Here is a 22,315-nt window from a genome sequence, read left to right as displayed (position 1 = left end):
CATTGAATCTTTAAGTAATTTTACAAAGGAGTTTCCACTTAACAAAGCACTTTATGAAATAATATATCTCGATCAATGTCACCCCTTTCATTATTGTCACCCATCCCTCCCCTCCCCTCTCCTTCCTGCACTCTTGTTAATTTCAAAGGATATACATTGAGTTCTTGACTCCTGGCCACATTTTGTGCGGCCATCCGTGTTGCACAGATAGGGAATTTTTCCATCACTATGGAAAGTTCTATTGAACGTCACTGTGTTACACTGGACAGTAATTAAAACCAGACGTGGAAAAGCAGAGAGCCCTCCATCTGGAAAGTTCAAAGGGAACACACTAGGCAGTGCTTCGGGGTTGGTTTCCAAAAGTCCCTCCAGTCCCCACGGCAGGTGGCCTCACCGGTGACTATAGTCCCTGGTGGCCTTTCAGGCTTGTGGTTTGAGCTGTCTGAGAGCACTGTGCTAAGCTTCCTCTGATGGGTCCACAAATTTGGATGCCAGTGCAATGACTTACAAAGAAAACCCTCACTACCTTCCCTGCCCCTATGTCCAGGGCAGGCATACAGGCCTCAGGATCCCAGGGCCTTGCCACACTGGCAAAGCAGCTGGAAGACCTTCTCTCCAGGTTGTGGTAAATCAGGGTTGTCCACTATTGTGTGCTGTGTGGTCTGAATGCACTGCTTGACTAAGTCAAGAGGGTCCTGCCCATGCCTAGAGTGTACAGAGCCAGAACTGTACAGCCATCCTGGACCTTTGCTGCTAGTCTTGCTGGTTTCCCTCTTCAACCTGCACAGAAAAGAGAGGAAATGGGGGAGACTTTCATGGGCCAGGACTCTTCACAACCCTTGGCTATCTGACTAAAAGTAGTTGGAGATCTGTTGGTGAGATCCATCTGTTAATCATCCTGGCAATTAATTAACTTTAATAGAAAAGTTGTAGCCCATGAGGACTAAATAAGATTCATTTTTTTGGTTTTGGTTTTGTTGTTGTAGTTGTTGTTTTATCACCTTTAAGGAAGACTGTGAGCTCTGGGGTTAAGACTGAGTTCTGGAGCTGTACCTACTTGGCAAGGAAAACAGTTCTACTAAGAAGAGCCTTAAAAGAAAGAAAGAAAAAACCCTCATCTCCTGACCTCTTCATTCTCTGTACTCTTCCATCTCCAACTGTTATGATGGGATCTATTAACCAGACAGACACAAGGAAAGGAAGCGGTAAATGTTTAGGAAGATTATGAAAGCACAATGCTCATGGACCACTGGCCAGGGTACAGAACAGCTTTCCTTATGATGAATTACATCTGCTGGTTCAAAAACTCTGGGAATAAACCAATGAGAAGAGTTACTAGCACCGGAAGTGATTTTCTGACCCTGCCCACTCAACTCTGCACTTCTTTTTCCTAACTCATGGGCCAAAGATTGCTAAGTCTATGGTAGGTATTGGGAGACCTCCAGTCTACCAGTCTATGTGAAAAGCAGGCATCAGCTCAAGATGCTTGTAGTAACACACAACCTGGATGTTGTTTCTCATTCAGGGCAGAGGAACAAGTGACTCCCATGTCTAACCATGGAAGGAAAGGATCTTCTGAAATGCAATCACTTATTTGTAGAAAATGTTTGTAACATTTTTTTTGATGGCTACCCCACAGAGGTACTTGTATAGTCAAAACGCAGAAGTCCCAGCTCTGTGACCTAGACACTGTGAGGTTAGCTTTTATATCTGTAAAGAAAATTGAATTGGATTGTCTTGTTTTCCTTGTATTTGATGGATGAGTTCATTGAAGGCTGTGTATATATTAAAATTCTTACTCTAGAGTTAGTGGTGTGTGTGTGTGTGTGTGTGTGTGTGTGTGTGTGTGTGTGTGTGTGTGTAAAGGCTGGATTATGGTCAAGAGACAGGGTTTAGATCTGTACACAATTTTGCCCCTGATATGTACAAAAATGTTTTGACCAATTGTGTTGGAAATGCTGGTTTGTACTGAGCCGGGCTAGTTCCTTCTGTCAGGACTTCTCAGAACCTTTGGTGTGTTAGTACAAATTATGACTCCATAGGAGTACCCCAGATCATCCAGTCATAAAATTCAATGTTTTTCTAAGAAGAAACCCACACTGGCAGGTGCTGTCTGGGAAGTCCTCGGCCCCAGGTTAGGCTCACTCCACTGTGCCTTCTTCCTAAGACGTAAAACTTTCCTAAGACATAAAAGCCTTTTCTAGGCTACTTACCTCTTGCTAGTCTAAGAACAGAGGCTGTTTCTAAGAACAGTGGCTAAAGGGGCTCCCTCTGAGCAGGGGATGGGAGGGACTTCAAACAAAAAGTCTCATGAACCTGCTCTCTGCCATCTTGCTTTGAAGAACTTGATCTCTAAATGATTGGAGGCAGAGCAGGTCATTAAGATTTATGCTTGAAGACTACTGACCCCAGTCATTGCTCCTTCTGATATTGCCTACCTAAAGCTTCTGTGGCAGTATTTCAGTAAATCATGTAAATTCAAGAAGCTATAATTGTTAAATATATGCATCAGATCAGCCTGGCTTGTAGTCCTTCCGGCTCTACTCCTGAGAAGTTGCTGTGAATCACTGTAACATAGGTAATCTCTCCAGAGTTTACTTTCCTCATCCATAAAGCAGGCCCAATAGCTACTTCTATAGACAAGATGTACTGAGATTCACTGGGCACTTGCCACATACAAAACATAGAAGACAGCCTTGACCTTTAGAATAGAGGCTGTCTAATTGGTTTTTGCCTAAAAAATTTTGTGACTATAATTTCCTACATGTGGATGTCTTATTATTTCTTCCAAGTCTTTGCCTTCTGTAAAAAATATTCAAATCTAGAGCAGAAAAACAAATTGCTAAATGAAATGTGTTTGTGTGGGATCAGTAGTACATGCTGACCTAAAATAATAGAGAAGTAATTATCTAGCCCTGGTTTTATGTTTAGACCATTGTTTTCCCTATGAGCTGCTCTCTTTCTGTCTGGAAAGTTACCAAATATGCTACATATTTGCATAACAATCTCTTCCTTTGAAGGAAATGCGTGATACATAAACCTTAGCCTTAAGGCTCATGTTCAGTGCTAATTATGATGAATAGAGAACCTAAATCTTTTAGAACCAAATGCTCATCCTGACCTTTCATATTATTTGAGCAGCACATTGTACTAATTGTTTTAAGAAAGCCCTTTCTCCTGGATTAATATTTCAACAATTTAAAAATAGATAAACTTTACTGTACATTATCACTTGAATAGACCACATGATTTTTAGTATCTCCTTAGACAATTGGCTTTCAAATTGAATCTTGGTGATTTTTTATTTTTTTATAAAGAAAAGTCATCAGCATTGAGCTCGATTAAAATAGATGACTTATTTAGAATTATAAAAGCGAGTCATTTTTTTCATATGTCACATTTAAAGCACTGGTTATTATTTTTTAAAGATATTTCAGACTGATACTATGGGTTTGTTAGCAAGAAAAGCTGCCACGTGATGGTACAGGGATAAAAGATGAAAAGGTGGAAAAACAAGGAGAGAATCTCTTTTACTTTTTCTTTGAACCCATCTGAATGAAACATCATTTACACAAAGACAAATAGGACCCAGTTAGGAAATTACCATGCCCACATTTTATGCTGTGATAATAGAAGGCATATGAGAAAGACGTATACAAAGGAAGTCCCCCAGCAAGCTGAAATTGCTTCTAAAACCAGAGCTTCATGGAAAAGAATAACAAAAGTTTTCTTCGCTTTCATAGTTTAGAAAACATTTCAGGCTTCCAGTTCAAGATGGAAGAATGGAAACCTATATGGGTGTTTTTGCCTTTAATTTCTACATAAATATTTGTTGAGCACCTGTTAAGTGATAGGCAATGATAATCAACATATATATAATAAACATTCAAGAAACCCATCAACAAGCTTGAACTTTAGGCAGTGTCTTCAACCTCAGAAAGAACATGAATTATGCTAGTAAACCAGAGAGATCCTCAAATGGCCATCCCATAGAAGCCCAAGAAAGGGAAATAATAATTGTTGTAAAGAACAATGAGGAAACTCTAGACTCCTCTTTATTACGTTAAGACAAGAGTCAGTATACTTTCATAAATATTTTTGAGCTTTTCAGGGCCATACATTCTGTCTCTCTCAACTAGCCAACAAAATGCAGTCTCTCTGGCTAGAAACCCAGCTTCTTTGCTGCACCACAAGTGAGTCTGGCTGCCCTTCTCCACACCCACATGGGTTCCTATACTCTTTCATTTGTTGGTTTGCTGGTCTTAGGGCTTGAATTCAGGGCCTGGGCACTGTCCCTGAGCCACTTTGTGCTCAAGGCTAATGCTCTACCACTTAGTCTGGCTTTTTCTGAGTAGTTTATTGGAGATAAGAGTCTTGCAGACTTTCCTGCCTAGGCTGGCGTTGAACAGTGATTCTTAGATCTCAGCCTCCAGAGTGGCTAGGATTACAGACGTGAGCCACCAGCATCCTGCTTGGGTTCCTATATTGCTATTGTCAGTTGCAGCCGGTGAATCTTGCTTGGCACTTCCTTGTCCTTTATCTTACAATAGCAAACTCTTGTCTTAATTCTTAAGAGAGTTGGCTCACATCTCTTTCCCTTGACCTCCAACAAGACTACTACACTAGTCTCCCTTCAATCTCCTCTTCACATTTCTATAATTTGATCAGCAAATACTTATTGAAGTCCCAACCCTCAGGTGCATTGCTCAGGACCTAACTGTTGAGTGAATGAAAGAATGAATGATTGTTTACTATCTACCTAAAGCAAAATATCCTTGGCTTATGCATTGGTTCTCTTTCAGTAGTACTGTTAGAGTAAAATACATAGGAAATAACACATTATCATTTGAAATAACCACTAATATAATTCAAAATTCATTAAGGTCATTAAGGAGTCTCAGGCATGAATGATCCTTTTCCTGTAGAAGATGATGCTTGCCGTTCACCAGATTTCTGGTTCTCTTCAGAAACCAAAATGAATTGCAGATTTGCCTCATCTGCTCAGGCAACGTAGAATGCCATGTGACTTTCGTCAGTTACTAAAATGTGAGCAAGAGTGATAGCCTGAGTTCCGGGCAGAAGCAACTGAGCACACAGGGCAACCTTCTGGCCCTGCCTACCTTGGTTTCCTGTAACTGAAAAAGAATTTACCAGGACTGGGTGACTTGAAACATCCAAAGTTTATTCTTTCATGGTTCTGGAGGTTAATGGTTCAACATGGTTCCTTGTAAAGGCTCTTTGGGAGAACCTTCCTGGTCTTTGCATGTTCTGATGGTTGGCTGGCTATCTTGTTATTCGTTGGTTTACAGATGCATCACTTCAGTCTCTTCATCTTGTGGTGTCCTCATATGTGTGTGTGTGTGTGTGTGTGTGTGTGTGTGTGTGTGTGTGTGTGTGTGTGTGTGTCTTTCCACTGTGCCTTGGTATCCAAATCTCCCTTTCGCTTACAAAGACATTGGCCATTGTATTTAGGATATACTCTAATCCAGTATAAATGCATCTGCAAAGTCTCTACCTCCTAACAAGATCACACTGACAAATAGCAAGGATTAAGCCTTGAACATAGCTTTTTAGAGGATACAGTTTAACTCATTACATGAACCTCTACTGTCCCTCAGGAAGCATGTGTCAGAGCAGCCTCTATTGGCCTGGGTCCCTGACTGACTCCCATGGGATAGCTGTGTGTCCCCAGGCTCACCACATTTCAATGACATGGCCTCTATGAAGAGAGTGCCAGGCCCATCCCCTGCACAAGTAAAGCATCTAGTAATTTGGGGGTTTGTTGCCTATATTTAATTAATGTGTATAAATGAAAGGTGTCTACATTGTATCATTGACTTGTAACCTATTTCTGAATTGTTCTCCATAGTGGATGCTCCTATTGATTCTCAATTATATACTGAGTGTAGGCTGTGGGCTTCATGCAAGAGGGACGTGAAGGAAATGAGACATGAGGGTCTTAATGAGAAAGAGCAGGCGATGTGATCTTATGAACCAAATGGAAAAGCTCTGTAGCAGTGTGAGCTGGTGATGCTGGTGGAAGACATGTAATGAGACAGAGTAAGAGGTAACATTAACAGGTACCCCTTCCCAGGCCCTTTGCTTAGTGCTCTGTGCGTGCAATTTCCTTTAAGCCCCACAGGGCTTAAGGTTGGAATTTTATGTCCATTTTACAGGAGGTAAAACAGAGGCTGAAAAGATTAAGGGTCTTGCCTGATAGGCACACAGGATTCCCAGCACCTCTACAAGCATGAGGTCCTGGAGACTCCTCTCTATTATACCTTCTATTTCAGCTCAACTAGAATAGTCTTCTAGCCCTGAGTCTTTACTTGAGAGCTCACGGTTTGCTTGTCCTACAGTTATTCCCTGGCTGATATGTGACAGCAGCCATAGGTTGCAGTAAGAAGACAGAATTAAAACAATAAAAATAAACTACATTTCAATTTCTATTTCATTTTTGATAGCTCAGCCTTCTTACCTTATTTTATGGACTAATCCAAATTCACCCTTTCATCTTTTCATTTACAAGTATTGAAGTTACAGGTGATGTTCTAACTTAGCCCATGGACTCAGAAATTACATTGACAGCCGTCAGTTATTTTCGGCAATATTAAAAGTTTACAGTGTGGATGGGATGTAGCTCAGTGGTAGAGCACTTACTTGGCCAGCACGCATGAACAAAGTCTGGGTTTGATTCCTAGCGTGTCAAGGAGAGGTGGTGAAAAAAAGGAAAAAACAATTTTTAAGGGCAGTTCCCAAAGAAGTCAGGCACAAGCAACGTGCACCTTCAATCCTAGCTACTTGGGAGGTTGAGACCAAGGGGATTTTGTTTTGAGGACAGCACTGGCAGAAAAGTCTGAAAAACTTCATCTTGGACTAGATGCGTGCTGGAGCATGAAGCATGACCTTATTCCCAAAATAACCAGTGTATAAAAGGGCTGCCATCATACCTCAATAGTAGAGCACTTGCCTAGTAAGAAAAGGCCTTGGGTTCAAATCCCTCTAGTGCCCCCAAAACAAAACAAAAAGTTCCCAAAGAAACAACATGAAATAAAACCAACCCTATTTTTAAGTGTTTCCAACCTTGTTTCAAAACAGCCTTATGAAGATTGTTTCCCAAATAGTCCAGTAAGAGAATCCAGCCACAGCCACGTTGGAAACTGGAATCTTTTTTTTCCCCCTGTGTAGACATAGCCTACTTTCTCTGCTTAGAGAAACAGGGAATACCCAGACTGGCATTCAGTCACAGCAAATATGAAATAGACATTTAAAAAAATTGTAGGAGTGTTCAGATCCATGTTGACTGGTTTTTACATCTACCCTGCCTGCAGCACTCCCAATGCACTGGTTGGCATGGTGACTGGAAAAAGGAAACTTTCCACGCGTCTGTCACTTGCTACTGTTTCCACTTATTTTACTGTGAATCCAATTTTAACAGTTTCTTTTAAAAAGTTAAAAAAAAAAGCGTTTGATTCCTTTTGTGTTTTCGGTTTCAGGATGTTTCTCAAATATAAAAACATGTGTAAGAAAAAAAAAGAGCTTTAAAACTCAACGATCTGGGCTTCTAAATATTCAGCTGGTTAGCATTCAGATAATTGTCTTGCCTCTTTCTCATATATGTATTTTTTTCCACCAACATTGTGTCTGGGCTTTGGCCGGGGTGGTGGAGTCTCACAGTCTGAATGTAACTTTGTCCTAACTTCTCTGACTGCATTTGTTAAAAGAGTCTGAAAGATGCATCTGCATTCAACAGTATGTAGTCCTTAAGAGACAAGAACATGGAAGAAAGCTAGGCTTTCCCACATGTCATGGCCACACCTAGGTAGGCTTGAATGTCACCTTCGTGGACGTAAACCGTCTGAGATTCTTGGAGTTAGGCTAGGATCACAAATGGAGGGGCAAGTGGGTGCTGGTCTCTTGGAATGGGTAGAGCCCATTGGGGGTGAATTCCGGCTTACACGAAGGAATCACAGTGGCGCCCTGTGGCACTTCGGGGCGTACGGTGACTTTGCTGCTCTAGGAGGTTGGAGAGCTGGCTGCCCACTTGGCGTTTCGCGGATGCCTGGGGCTGGCACCCGGAGGCGGCCATTCTCATGTCCCGCTGGCATCACTGAAGTGGTCTGGCTGAAGCTGGCGCGAGGCTTTGGAGAGGAGGAGAAGCAGGGTCAGGAACAGATGTGAGAGCATCGAGGGAAGGCATCTGACATGCGAGAAAGAAACAGAGTGCCACGGCTGGAGGAGGGACCCCCTCCACGTCGCCAGGGATGTGGGATGGGGGGCGGGGGCGGGGGGGTGACTTCGCACACTGCCTTTGTTCTCTTACCCTGTTTGCCACGTTTTCCAGTTCGTTGGCGGGCGGGCGTTCACCCAGGAGGACAGAGCCGGCGGCCACACCTAGCATCTACCCCCCCTACCCCTCCATGGACAGCAGAGCGGAGCAGAAGAACACATCCAGGGGTGCTTGTTGCTCCCGGCACATCTGCACAGCAAATGATCGCGAGTTGGCGGCGCCGACTGCGTGGAGCTCTGGAAACCAGGACAGCAAATGAGTGTCACAACAGCGCTGGGCGCGCGCGGGGCGTGTGTGTGTGTGCGCGTGTGTGTGTATGTGTGTGTGTGTGTGTGCGTGTGCGTGTAAGACGGCTGCAAGCAGGACCCGGGCGACAGCCAGGGACGGGGGGGGGGGAATGGCCCGGGAGTGGGGTGCCCCGTGGGTGGTGTCGCCTGCGTGGCGCGCGCTCGGGGAGCCGGGCACCCGGCACGTGCGCATCTCAGGAGCGGCGGCGGGGTGGGCGCGCGCGGGGCGTGTGTGTGTGTGTGTGTGTGTGTGTGCGTGCCCGCGCTGTGCCCCCCGCGCGTGCTGCCGGGCGGGCGGGCGGGCGGGCGGGCGCCGGCGTGAGTCACGGCGGGGCTCGCCTTTATAACCGCCGCCAGGCGAAGGCCAGGCTCGCAGGAGCCGCCGCGCCCACCCGCCTGCCCGCCGCGCCGCGCCACGCCGTGCGGCCTGCGATCCGCCCGCCCAGCTGCCCCCCCCCGCCCCAGACCCCTGGATCCCCGATCCCCCAACGGCTCCAACCGCCGCCGGGTCCCGTCCGACGGCGCCATGAGGAGCCCGCGCTGCGTCCCGCGGCTGCTCCTACTGCTGCTGCTGCTGCTGCTCACGCCCCCAGCAGGGGACGCGGCAGTCATCACGGGGGTAAGTAGCCAGGCGGGACCCACCTGTCCCCTCGCTTTGCGCCCCCGGGGTGCGTCCGGGGCCGGGGAACAGCTGAAAGGGGGACCCTCCCCCGGGGGTGCGCGAGGGCCTTCCCGTGTGTGCGTGCGTGCGTGCGTGCGGACACCTGTCCTCGTTGGCCTCGGCGCCGCTGGGGCCAGTGCGACGGGGAGCCCTGGAATTAAAAAAAAAAATGACCGGAGCGCTCCCCAGCTTCCCCCATCAACGTCTCTCCCCGCCACCTGGCTCTGGTTTACCATTGAGCCGAGAGAAGTTTCTTTTGACAATCTTCTCAAGTTCTGTTCGAGGCGCTCCAGCCCCACTCTTAGATTTGGACGACCCCTCCCTGAAATGCAAAGCAGTACGGGGAGCCCTCCCCCCCCCCGCCCCCAGCCACTCCAGGCTTTATCCGGCGCTCCCCATGCGTCCGTCTTCCGCAGAAACCCCCTTGAAATAACTTGGGTCAGGGCCATCTGAGCGATTTGAAAAGCAATTGAGAGCTTTTCATACTGGGTTCCGGAGCTTCTCTCCCCCTTCCCTCCGCGTCCCCCCCCCACTTTTTCTCCTAAAGTGGTCTTGGGGTCCTCCACCCCCACCCCGGTGAACGTTTTCCCTTTCTGATTCCCGATCGAGGACCTGGTGCCCAGTGGTGGCGTGGACAGCCACTGATCAGACTTACCCGAGGCCACGAGGCCACTGACCCCTAGTTTTGAACAGTTTTCCTTTCGTGTCCCAGACCAAAAATGAGCTTATGGCACAGAATGTAAAGGCTTAGTTTACACCAACGATGCAAAACCTCTCCTGTTTGCTGTTTGTCCAGGAGCTTCACGGTTCCTAAGGGCTAAAGTAATTTACTTAATTAAACCCATTTATTTACTTCATTAAATCACTTCAAATACGGAAGTGCACGTTGTAGGACTGTAAACATATGTATTTGGAAGGGTTGATGCCAAGATCATGAAGTGCCCTTTTACTGAAAGGAAATGCCACTGTCTCTTGATACACATAAAATTATTTTGTCTCTGGATTCCTTAACAAGTGTACGGTATTTTGAATGATTGTGTCTGGTTATATCCAGTAGCTATTTAATTATATGCTTTGTGGTGTTTATTAGAATAGAGACTTAAAAAAATATTTGTATAGCTGTGTCAGTAGCAAGTCTGTGTATGGGAACAAAAGTTTCTACAGGTCTTTCTAATTGAAACATGATTTTTCCCCCCTCTTCCCCTGCTGGTCCATTTTAAATGACTCCTAATCCTCTGAGCCCGATTCCTTTGCAATATAAGTATCTTTTTGTTCCATTCACAGAATGACACTCTTTGAATAGATGTGCAATGGGTTAAGGATGTGGGGCATTAGGAAACAGTTGTCCAATTAAAAATATATAAACTTAGGCAATTCTTTGTAAGTTTCTCAAGAACTGAAGCTCTTGTTACAAAACCATTTTTTTTTTATTACATTGGATATTTATCTGCCGGAGAGATTCACATGGGGCTTATTGTATAGTTGTGTGCCGTTGTTGTTTTTGTTGTTGCTTTAGCCCAGTGTTACAAAAAGAAGATTGTTTTTAAGGCTCTCTAAAGCAACATAGCAATAAAATGTAGTTATGTCTCCCTGACAAGCACCATCTGGATTCAAATGAAAAACTCAATGACTTATCTAGATTTATTGTGTTACAGGATGCTAACCTCTAAGTGATTGATTGAATTTTAGAAGATTTTGGCTGGATTTTTTTTTTATTGTCTTATACAAAAAATTGGTGGGGTTTGAGAATTGAGGGTATTGAGCATCTGTTGAAATAAAATACTGGCTGGAACTTCCACCTTAAGTATTTAGTTTTTTAAAGTAATATGTGTGTATGCATTCTGAAATTGATTTATATATTGATATAGATTTGTTACAATAACATTGGCAAAAACTGTTAACTTTCATTTATGGAATGTAGTGGTCATATATGCAGATTCCTGGCATACTGATAACATTTGGACAATGGAAATGTTTAGCTATTGTCCTATAAAATACAAACCACTCCCAAGTGAACATCATGCCCTTCTAGCTGCATGTGTGTTTTAAATTGACCGAGGAAAAAGAAATTTCTTATAAAGGAAGAAAATAACTTTCAAAGCAACATAATAAATTGGCCAGTTGTAATGAAAATAATCCTAAGAATGTGTCCACAGATTTATGTATTGAGAGGTTATATGACACCTTTAAAGAACTGTTTCAGTTCTTTCCAATAAATGTACATTTAAGTTTATGCCTAAACTTTTAGGATACTTTTACCTTATCATTCACAGATCAAACAAAACATCCTTGTTTGTATTGGGTCTGGGCAAGAAAATAGTTCTTCAGATCCATTTTCATGCAGATAAATTTGGACTTCATTGTTTTCATTCCTTACTGTGTAGAAAACTCCTCCAGAGCTGGTTCTGTGGTTGTATGTACTTACAGTTTTTATACTTGGAGCAGGTGTCCTGAGTAATTACTGTTGCCACTTGCATATGCTAATCTGATGGATTTTTATGGGAGTGCACCCCACACACACACACTCTTGTACTTTACATATCAGGATATTCCAAGCCAGCAATGTCTTTGTGTTGAGTTATTCATCTAAAAAGAAGAAGAAGAGGATATGGCATATATCTTGATCTGTCCATTTCTAATGTCGGAGATGTCTTTCCTTCAAGAGGAAATGGTGCAAAACCAAGTTAGCTGTGTGAAAAACAGCAAGTCTCATGAACCAAAATGCAAATATTTGAAAGGGAAAATGAGCACTTCTGAAATTTACATCAGTGTCTTTATGCATCTGGAGTATTTCATGCCAGATTTAGAGACCATTTAAATCTCTTTTTAAAAATTAGGCCCAATGTATTCTGCAGTTAATAGTCATAAAATCCCGTGGTTCGATTTATGTAGTTCCTAATGGCCATGTATATTGGAGGCCTAGTATAGACTCATTCTTCAATGTCAACACCAGTTCAGCCATAAAATGCTAGAGAAAGAGAGCTAATTTTTTTTAAATGTCACCTTTAAGATTTTCATCATGTGGGGGCTGTGATTTAGCCTGTATCTGAAAAACTAGAAAAATCAGATCAGATTTCATTGTAGAGCAAATGAAGCTGATAGTTCTTTTCTGCCCAGGTTTTATTGAAACCGTAGCCTTTCGATATTTAAAGAGTATTTTCTCAGCTAATCTCCAGTTTTCCCCAAGTCTCTCCTGCTACCTACATCCCTGTGCTTGTTTCTTGTCTTGCAGGCCTGCGACAAGGACCCCCAATGTGGCGGAGGAATGTGCTGTGCTGTTAGTATCTGGGTTAAGAGCATAAGGATTTGCACACCGATGGGCAAATTGGGTGACAGCTGCCATCCACTGACTCGTAAAGTTAGTATCTGTGTGTACCTTCCCAGTGCGTCTCTGTATTGCCGTACCTTGACTTCCAGCAAGAGAGCGTTAACAATGGATAATGTATACAGTGAATTGTGCCCTCGGACTTCCTCTTGCAGTGATTTTTTTTCCTACCATTGTTCTCATGGTGTTAGAAATACTACCAGAGTAATTTGTAGTACATGGACTCGTGAGGAATTACATTGGACAAAAAAAAAAAAAAGTGTTATCCACGTGCATGCGTCTTTGCTAAACTCAAAGTATCAATGTTGTAGAAAAGACTTGACCTATTGATAAGGCAGAAGAAAATAGGTATACGTTTTGCTTTGGTGAGAAAAGCACCAATAATGTAATTTTTCTTATGCTTTCTTGTTTGGTGTTGTTTCTTGGACACAAAGATCTTATTATTTATTTCAGGCTGACCTGAAAACTCTATGTAGCCCAAACTGGTCTGGAACTAGTGGTCTTCCTGCCTCAGCCTCCTGAGTGCTGGGATTACAGTCCTGTATCACCATGCCTGGTCAAGTACTATTCTATTATTTTTTCCCTCCGTTCCTCTAGGGTACATTGTTCCTGATTTTAGAAATCAGTGACACTTTCAAATTTCAAATGATCAGGTTGGCAAAGCAGTTGGCAGTGAACAGCATGACCCCAAACCTATGGGAATAGATTGGACCCCATTTCAGAGACTGTCCCTAGGGGTTGCCGTAGATTTGCATTACATCAGGAAGCTGTGTGGACCTGGAGTGTCCTTGCCCTGTACGTAGTAACACAGTATGGGCTCAGCAACATCTCCCAGGATGTCTTCCTTTGGTCTACCTATCAGCCACTCAGAGGCACAGAGAGGAGATCCAGGCCAGGAAGCCTGTCCAGAGCTCAGCTATGCTGTTGGGGGTGCTCATTGTACATTGTATCCTCTCATTCATTGGAAAACAGATTGGATATTCTTGAACCAAGCAGAATTCTATCTCTTGCCCACTCCCTCCCCCTTTTTTCACATATGATCAAGATGTACTAGAATCAGACATCTTGCCTGTCATCCACAGTCCCTGGTAATACAATTCTGATCTTCTCTGCATGTTGCTGAGGTTTCCCGGTGAGGGCTGGAATGTGGATTATGGTTGTTTGGGGAGGAGTGGTCAGTCCGCAAACTTTGCTTGCTGCTGGCTTTCCTGTGGTTGCCTTGTGAAATGCTTGGGGTTAGGCCCAAGTGATGCCTCCCTGGGGTTTCGCCATTCCACAGCACTCACTGCTAAACGTGACATGCACCTTTTTTAAATTCTTGGACACTTTAAGACAGTAAAGGTTTCAAACTATATGAGTCGTCTGCCCCAATGCCAAACTCAACACAAGCCGGTGAGGCTGCAGCCCCGGTGCCTTCGTCCCTCTTCCTGACGCTGGACCCTCCTTCCTAAAGGCATTGTCTGAAACGTTTGCTCTTTCTGCTTTAAGAATTACCTTTTTATGTATTGTTGGTATCACGCTGTAGAGGGAACAGAAGCTACAAGGCTAAGCACATGGCTTGTGTTGATAACAGTAATGGTTGGGGCTTGGTAAGGGCAGCAATGTGTCAGATATGCTGCAGTGAACGTCTTCTCTGTATTTCTTACACAATTGTCACTGCAAGTCTGAGCGCCATGGAGGCTGATCTTTGTCACACTCCACATAGGACAGCACTAAGCCTCAGAGGTATTCACTGGCTAGCTGGAGTCACACAAACTCTATGTAAGAGAAGGTACCCCAGGTATCCCTTCTTTCTGTCACTCCAGTCTGTGTCCCTGGGCTTTTTGTGCTTATGTGGTTCCAGTATATGAGCCACAGCTCCACTTCTGGCTTTTTCATGGTTAAGTGGAGATAAGAGTCTGGCAGATTGTTTTGCCCAGGCTGGTTTAAACTGTATTTCTCAGATTGAGGCCTTCTGGGTAGCTTGGATGACAGGCATAAGCTACTGGCAACCCAGCTCTGATGTTCTGTTTTTATCCACCAGTCTAGGAATGACATCTGTAAACAACAGATTATGGTTATCATAATAAAAATGAAGCATTCAAATCATAGACACACTGAGTGGAAAGGTTTTTGAGACCAGGTACTGGTGGCTCATTTTGTAAGATTCTTTTCTCCACTAAGGGACACTTTCATCACACCTGTGAGCGCAGCCAAGACAGGGATTAGGCAGATATCAGCTCAGGCATGCACCCAGGTAGACAACAAAAATAACCAGCAAAAACCAAGGTTGGAGGAATGGTTCAAATAGTAGAGCACCAGTCTAGCAAGCATGAGGCCCTGAGTTCAAATCCCAATACAAAAGAGGGACAAGGTTTCAGATTAGGTTTTAACCTTCTCTCTAGTTAAATGTCCACTTAAAAGGTAGCTAGAGTGTGATTTTATAACCCTTTTTTCCATATTGAAATTGGGATATTTTTTCCATCTTGAAAATGTACCTTTTAAGGTCATTTTGATGAGCTTTTTAAACACTGGGTACCAGAGTTATTATTTGTTACAAATGAAATTACCTGTTCTGGGGGGAAATGTAATTTCTTCCATAGTGTCTCTGAACTATATTCTCTTCAAAATCAATCAAGAAAAAAAAGGTTTTCATAAACATACATTATGAAACATACACAGATACATGTTTACTAAGAAAGGACAATATTTTCTAAACACATTCTTCTGGGCAGTACTAAGGTTTAAACACTGGGCCTCGAGTTTGCTACATTCTTCTGGGCAGTACTAAGGTTTAAACACTGGGCCTCGAGTTTGCTAGGCAAGTACCCTAATCCTTGAGCCATGCCCTCAGCCTTTCTTGCTTTACTTTGTTTTGAGGGTCTCACACTTTTGCCCATGCTGGCCTCAGACTTTGATCCTCCTGTTTCCACTTTCCAAGTAGCTAGGATGATAAGCATGAACTAACATACCCCACATATTACTGAAGTTAAGGTCTCACTCATTTTTAACTTTTGCCTCCTACTGAAATCCTCCTGTCTCTGCTTCTTGTTCTAAATGCAATTTAGAGTAAGTAACAGTTTTAACGTATTTACTTTATTTTTAACACATAATAAATGCATGGCTTACACAACCTTTGTTTATATTGTTTGGTTTTGAGACAGGTTCTTAAACTCACTGCCTTCCTGCCTTAACCTCGGTAGTGCTAAGATTACAAGCATGTACCACCAATGTCGACTAGCCTGTTACCCTTTTGTAAACGCCATTTTCTCTGTAACAGTATTGCAGTTTGAGTGAGAATCATGCCATTGCAGGGTGGGGAAGTATGAGGGATTGAACTCAGGGCCTCCTGCTTGCTACAAGTGCCACATCTCTAGCCCCAAGAAACATACGTTTCTGAAAGCTTTGGTAACTGGGAGAATTTGCTGCTTGCATTTCCAGGCTAATAGGAATTAAGATTGAGTATTCAAATGATTTGAAACTAAACTGTCAAGTTTGGACTGAACGTACTGTGGCAAGCATTTTTTCGTGTCGACGTAGCTATGGGATACCTATGGGCTTGGTCACCTGATGTTGGTGAATGCAGTAGTGTATATTACCTCAGCAGTGCCTCTCACGTGTATAATCTCAGCAGTGTAGTCACAGGTGGCAGGGGAGGAGGGATATGACCATGTCTGGTGCTATTAAGAAAGGCTATATGGAGAAAAGGGGAGATACACACACTGGATCTTGAATAAGGCAGGCAATCTGGAGTCAAGGGACCTGCAGCGTTCTGTAATCCTTACGTTCTCTGTAATCCTGGAGGTAGATTACATTGTTGCCTGTGTTGAATTTTTAATAAGCAAAAGAATACAACCACACCGGTAATCCCAGCTACACAGAAAGCTGAAAGGGAGGATCTCAAGTCAACCAATAAAAAGCAAAACCAAACAAACAAACAAAAAAACCTGGGCACTGTGCAGGGCGGCCTATACCTGTCATTGCAGCTAGCCAAGTAGCATAAATAGGAGGATTGTAGTCCAGGCTAGCCTAGACAAAAAGCAAGACTCTATCTGAAAAATACTGAAAGCACAACAAATTGGAGGCGAGGCTGAAGTGGTACAGTGCTTGCTTGACACAGATGAGGCCTTGAATTCAAACTCTAGTACTACAACTAATTGAACATGACCCCAGTACTGCAAATCAATGCCTGCTTTTTTTTTTTTTTAAAGAATACAAAGATATGTTGGGGAGTTTCACAAGAACGTTTGACCTTGTAAACATACAACCAGGGTTCCTCCCTCCCAACCCAAGAGCAGCCTGCCCCTTCAGTATCCTTGGCTACGTGATAACTCTGTGCTTGGCAGCTTGAATCAAGCTGGGCCTGCTCAGTGCCAAGCACATGGGAGCAAATGGTGTGAAGTGATGCCACAGTATCCAGCAAGGAAGAGAGCCTGCATCTGTGTTAGGGGTAGATGTCACAGGCATTTGGCAGAAAATTGCCTTTAAATTTTTTTTGTTATTATAAAGGTGACATACAGAAGGGTTCTCGTTACATACGTCAGGTAAAGCGTACATTTCTTTTTGGACAATGTCACCCCCTTCCCCTTGCTCTCTCCCAGTTATTTCCTCCCATCCTCACCCACAAGTTCATTTTCAACATAGTGTCTAGTGAGCTCCACTGCTGCATTTGTTCGCCCTTTATCACTCCATTTCTGTGCCCCTTTACTTTCCCAAAGACAGAAAAAGGAACAAACAAGACAAAAAGAAAAGAAATAAAGACAAACAAACATCTTGTTTCCATTCCCTGGAATTCATTTTGGTAAATATTATTTTACATGATCAGAGGTACAAAGGCATTGTGCCTTTGTGTCTCTCTCCCCCTCCCCTGCCCACCCCCATAGTATTCTCATTTGGTCTTACTGTATGTGACTGCCTAGAGACCTGTATAATGTATCGCATCTCACGGTATTTTAGATCTAGCTTCCACACATGAGAGAAAGCACACACCGTTTATCTCTTGCTTGTTTACCTCACATAACATGATTTGTTCTAGGTCTATCCATTTAAAATATATCCTTAGATATCTTCTTTTTGAAGTAATAGCAGAAACTTAATTTTACTCGATATGCCTTTTAAATTTTTTTTATTGTTATTATAAAGGTGATATACAGAGGGGCTGCAGTTACCTGAGTCAGGTAGAGAATACATTTCTTTTGAAGAATGTCACCCCTCCCCTCCAGCCCTCCCAGTTTTTCTCTCCCATCCCCCCCCACAAGTCCTATAGTTCATTTTCAGCATAGTGTCTAGTGAGTACCATGGCTGCATTTGTTCACCCTCTGTCCCTCCATTTTTGTGTCTTGGCCTTGCCTTATTCTCCCAAAGTCATATAAATGAAAAAAAAAAACAGAACAAAAAGAAAACAAAACAACAATAAAAAAGAAAAAAGAACTCCTGTATTCATTTCCTGAAGTTCATTTGGATGAATATTATTTTACGGAATCAGATGCATGGAGGCTTTGTGCCTTTCTGTTCCTCTCCTAAAAGTGTCCTCCTCTGGTCTCCATGTGTGTGAACACCTAATCAGACACGTAGAATTGAGATCTAGCTTCCACATAGGAGAGAAAATGCGCACTTCTTGTCTCTGAGCTTGGCTTACCTCACTTCACATGATCTGTTCTAGGTCCATCCATTTAAAATACTTCCTTAGATGTCTTCTGTACCTGGTCTTCTGTACAAAGACCGCGGCCATGGCCTCCTCTTCTGAGGAGCTGGAGTCCAGGCATGGTGGCAGTTGAGAGGAAAGACAAAGTTAGACCTGACCAACCATCACCCAGCTCCTGTTCTGCCTAGCTGGGTGACCTTCACTGCCACAGAGAGCTGCTTTGCCAGTCCCAAAGGAAAATGAAAATCTGGCCCTTGGGTTTGGGGTGATGTTTATAGCTGTGAATCCCAGCCCAGGGTCAACAGATAGTATTCTGTTTCCTTTCTGCTGCTTCCAAGGCCCTAGCAGCCCAGAGTAATGGCAGTGACATGATGCATGAAGCTCAGACTGTGGACACTGTGTGGGTAGGGTACTTCCTAGTCCTGGGAACTATCCCTCTGTCATTGTTAACATGTCAGCGGGACACTGTGGCAAATTCGTACGAACCCTAGCTTCTCAGGAGCCTGAGATCTGAGTACCACAGTTTGGAGCCAGCCCCGGCAGAAAAGCCCATGAGACTTTTGTCTCCAATTACCCAGCAAAAAGCAGAAAGTGGAGGTGTGGCGCAAGTAGTAGAGCAAGGGCAAAAGCCAAGCAAGAATGCCTCATCATGACAAGGGGCCTCTTCTGCACAACATCGCTATACACTCAGCACCAAAAACCGTAACACTCTGACACACTGCCGAGTTCTCACTTACTTTGGACTCATTGTTCTTGAGTTTTGCTTCCTGTAGCCTGTTTTTTCTCATCCTCAGCACTGTGGACATTTTGAGCCAGGTCAGTCTGTGTTGTGAAGGACTCTCTTGGTGGTTCAGGATGGTCAGCAACATTTCTGGCTTCTCCTCGCCAAATGTGAATCGCTGCCAGTTGTTAACAATTAGGAATATCCTTGTATATTGCCATGTGTCTCCTGGGGGCACACGGAGCCTGGTTGAGAAGATTGAGCCTGATTGAGAAAAGCACCTTCCTGTTCAGGTGTGTGATGCTTGGCACCTCAGAGTCTGCGGTTCTAAACCCATTGTAAAGGCCATTGATGGTCACTGCACACACCGTCTACTTGTAAGGCAATCCAGCCGAGCTGATGTGTTTTTGGTGGCAGCAATGGAGCCCGCCCCCTACCCCATACCATGACTCACACAGTGGCAGAACCATTCTGAGCAGAAGTCTGCACTGCTCCAATGGGCAGCGTGCTTGTGCGGAGACACTGGAAGTAAGGATGTACCAAAAAGACAAAGGCACTAAGATAGCTCAGCACGTCCGGCCATGCCTGTTGACTTGCCCAATGCTCCCTGCCCTCCTTTACTTCCCTTTCTCCCCTTTGTGTTTATTGATGTCAGTCATCTCCTGACCCTTCCAGAGCCATTTTGCAAATGGAAGGCAGGAAAGAAGAATGAAGAAGAGAAGAAAAAGGAAAAAGGAGGTAAGAATGCAAGCATGGTGTCACAGAGAGATAAGCCCAGAATTATTAGCTTTGACTCTCCCCTCCCCACCCCCCACCCATAGAATTGGGTCTGTGCTATCAGTTTGATGTTCAATATTAGGTTGGAATGGTTCTGCCACTGTCTGAAGATAGCCTTCTTATTGTGGAGAGACTTGGGTTTTGAGACTTATCTGGTAGATGTAGCTCAGATTTTCCCACACGGAGAGAGCGTTGGTGTGGGTAGCCTCCTTGGGTAAGATGGTGGCACGCTGGCATGGTATCTGATAAAGCATTGGAGCCTGGAAGCTGAAGGAACACGAAGAATTTTTGAAGCCTTGTCTGTCGTAGTTGCCTGTGTCACATTACCCTGAATTGAAGCCTTTGGCCATCGTCTTTTTCTTGCAGTAGTACAGCTCCAGAGCTGGCATTTGACACATTTTTCTTCTTTGGACTTTTTTTTTTTTTTTTGGCAACAAGGTCTTCTGTGTCCCAGTCTAGCCTTAAACCTAGAATCTTCCTGTTTTTGCCACCTTCTGAATGCTGGGTGTATAGGCATGCTCCACCATGCCCAGCCACAGCATCAAACTTTCTTCATACAGCTTTTTTTCTCTCTCTCCAGCTCTCAAGAACATTTCTGGTCCTAGGAGAGGAGAAATGATTTGGTCTCTCCTGATTATAGGAATCATACATGATTTTGAATGTGTTCTACTTCCTCTAGCACAAAGATCTACCACGATAGCTGCTGGTTCACTCACCTTATCCCAGCCTCACACATGCACAAAGCAGGTTGTGGAGTGACAGAATGAATCAGAGCGTTCTATCTGGGCCATCCTGGGTCCCATGGCCTAGCTTGTTGCATGTCTATAAATGGAGTTCCTCTTTCCACAATTCTCCTCTGTTCCTTAAAAAAAAAAAAAAAGCATCAAAATAGCACAAAGCAAAAAACAACAGAAATTAGTCGCTGCTGTTCTGTTATTTCTATGCAAATGTGTAAACGTAAATATTACTGCTTGACTATGGATCTATTTGCTTGTTGATGTAAACATACCCATGGTATTGGACTCTTCTTATGGAGTTAAAGTAGAAGATCACACACATAAAAAAGAGAAAGAAAGAAAGAGAGAGAGAGAGAGAGAGAACGAAAAAAAAGAAAGAGGAGAGAAAGAGAGAGAATGAAAAAGAAAGAGAGAGAGAGAGAGAAAGAAAGAAAAGGACAAAAAACTTGGTATCTCTGGTCCAGTCCTAGATCTGTGACCTTACGTGGCTTGTCTCTGTGCTTCTCTCTCTTAGCTGGAAAATGGGGTCAGTTAAGCCACAGGCCCCCTTCACAAGGCCATGGTCAGGATGAGTATGGATGGCACATGCAAAGCCACTAATTTGACTTTCTATCAGTTCTTCCCATTGATAATCATAATTCACTAGCAATTACTGGAATCTGTCTGAAGAATGGTGGTGTTGGTTTTGCAACATTTTCCTGCTCTGACTCAGTTTTCTTTTGTTTTTCTTTTAGGTTCCATTTTTTGGGAGGAGAATGCACCATACTTGTCCATGTCTGCCAGGCTTGGCTTGTTTACGGACTTCATTTAACCGGTTTATTTGTCTAGCCCGAAAGTAATTGTGTTGGAGTAGAAACTTTAAATGTGAACAGCACCCCATGTCTGTAACGTCTTGTGATTGTGCCAAACAAATAATGCCAGAGAGCTTTTTGCTTTCTCTACTTTCCAAGTAACTTCCCCCCCCCACACCCCCATCTTTGATTTTAAAGTGATTTTTTTTGTTTTAATTGAAAAGAAATTTTGGTTTTTGGATGGAAATGCAAAGTGCAAAGCATTACGGGAACAGTTCTCATTTCTATGTTTTGGTTTTGTTTAGGTTTTTCTTTTATGCCAGTAACTCGCCATTTTCAAGGAGGAGAATACAAACTGATACTTTTGTTAGAGACATTTTTTTTCTTACCACTCCTTTCTCAACCCCTGCCCTAACTTCACACACACACACACACACACACACACACACACACACACACACACACACACACACACACATACACACACACATTTTATTCTCGCTGTCTTCTTATCGTTAAAGAACCTCAGTACCTTTACTTTCTCCACCATTGGCCTTCCCACCACTTTAAAGTGGAGTTCTACCCCATTAGCATGTTAATGGAATTGCCAGTTAGAATTCAGCTGTTCCTCAGAGTAGAGGTACAACTTAATTCTGACTAAGGAGTTCAGTTGAAGGCTTCAACTTCTCTTACGAAGTGAATATTGGAAGCAGTTCTAGAAGGTCCCTGAGCCTCCATAACCCAATGGACTTCAGTTGATTGGTACAAGGAAAGAACAGAATGGAAGTCCAATTAATATTGTCTAGATTGCTAGCTTTGGTATTTTATTTAAATAAAAGATATCATTCCCCATACAACATTACATTGGTTTCTCTTTATGACTTTTTTTTAAAAGTCTGCTAGTTAGAGATGTTCTCCAAAATGTCACTTGATGAGGAAGTATTGATTTTAATATTGCATAACACTAGTTACCATTCTACAATTGGTGTTGTTATCATTTAAATTTTTATTTGTAGCCTAAAAGTCTATTGTAGTAGATTTGCCTGATATCCTGACATTTGTGCTGGTATCAATAGCTCTGTGTAAAAATTCTGTATCAGAAT

The 22,315-nt window shown here is 43.4% G+C and overlaps 1 protein-coding gene and 1 long non-coding RNA gene across 4 annotated transcripts; one reads left to right on the top strand and one right to left on the bottom strand.

Moving 5' to 3' along the window:
• Nucleotides 1-6,945: 6,945 nt before the first annotated feature.
• On the bottom strand, nucleotides 6,946-9,288 carry LOC138824548 (uncharacterized). Of its 2 annotated transcripts, none has more exons than XR_011371125.1 (3): nucleotides 9,220-9,288; nucleotides 8,324-8,526; nucleotides 6,946-8,200 (listed from the first exon to the last, which is right to left on the bottom strand). It is a non-coding gene; the product is annotated as an uncharacterized lncRNA (long non-coding RNA). The 2 variants fall into 2 exon arrangements; XR_011371126.1 differs by having other exon boundaries at nucleotides 6,946-8,141.
• Prok2 (prokineticin 2) lies at nucleotides 9,044-22,315 on the top strand. 2 transcript variants are annotated; one of them, XM_070018407.1, is made up of 4 exons: nucleotides 9,044-9,196; nucleotides 12,471-12,596; nucleotides 19,583-19,645; nucleotides 21,156-22,315. In XM_070018407.1, the coding sequence occupies exons 1-4, from the start codon at nucleotides 9,104-9,106 to the stop codon at nucleotides 21,258-21,260; spliced, it is 387 nt and encodes a 128-aa protein (XP_069874508.1). In that variant the 5' UTR covers nucleotides 9,044-9,103; the 3' UTR covers nucleotides 21,261-22,315. The 2 variants fall into 2 exon arrangements, with proteins under 2 accessions (XP_069874508.1, XP_069874509.1); XM_070018408.1 differs by lacking the exon at nucleotides 19,583-19,645.

This window comes from Dipodomys merriami, unplaced genomic scaffold (genome assembly GCF_024711535.1).
Source record: "Dipodomys merriami isolate MVZ:Mamm:240054 unplaced genomic scaffold, mDipMer1.0.p SCAF_13, whole genome shotgun sequence".
In the NCBI taxonomy this organism is placed as follows: domain Eukaryota; kingdom Metazoa; phylum Chordata; class Mammalia; order Rodentia; family Heteromyidae; genus Dipodomys; species Dipodomys merriami.
This window is presented reverse-complemented; position numbering and strand designations above follow the sequence as displayed.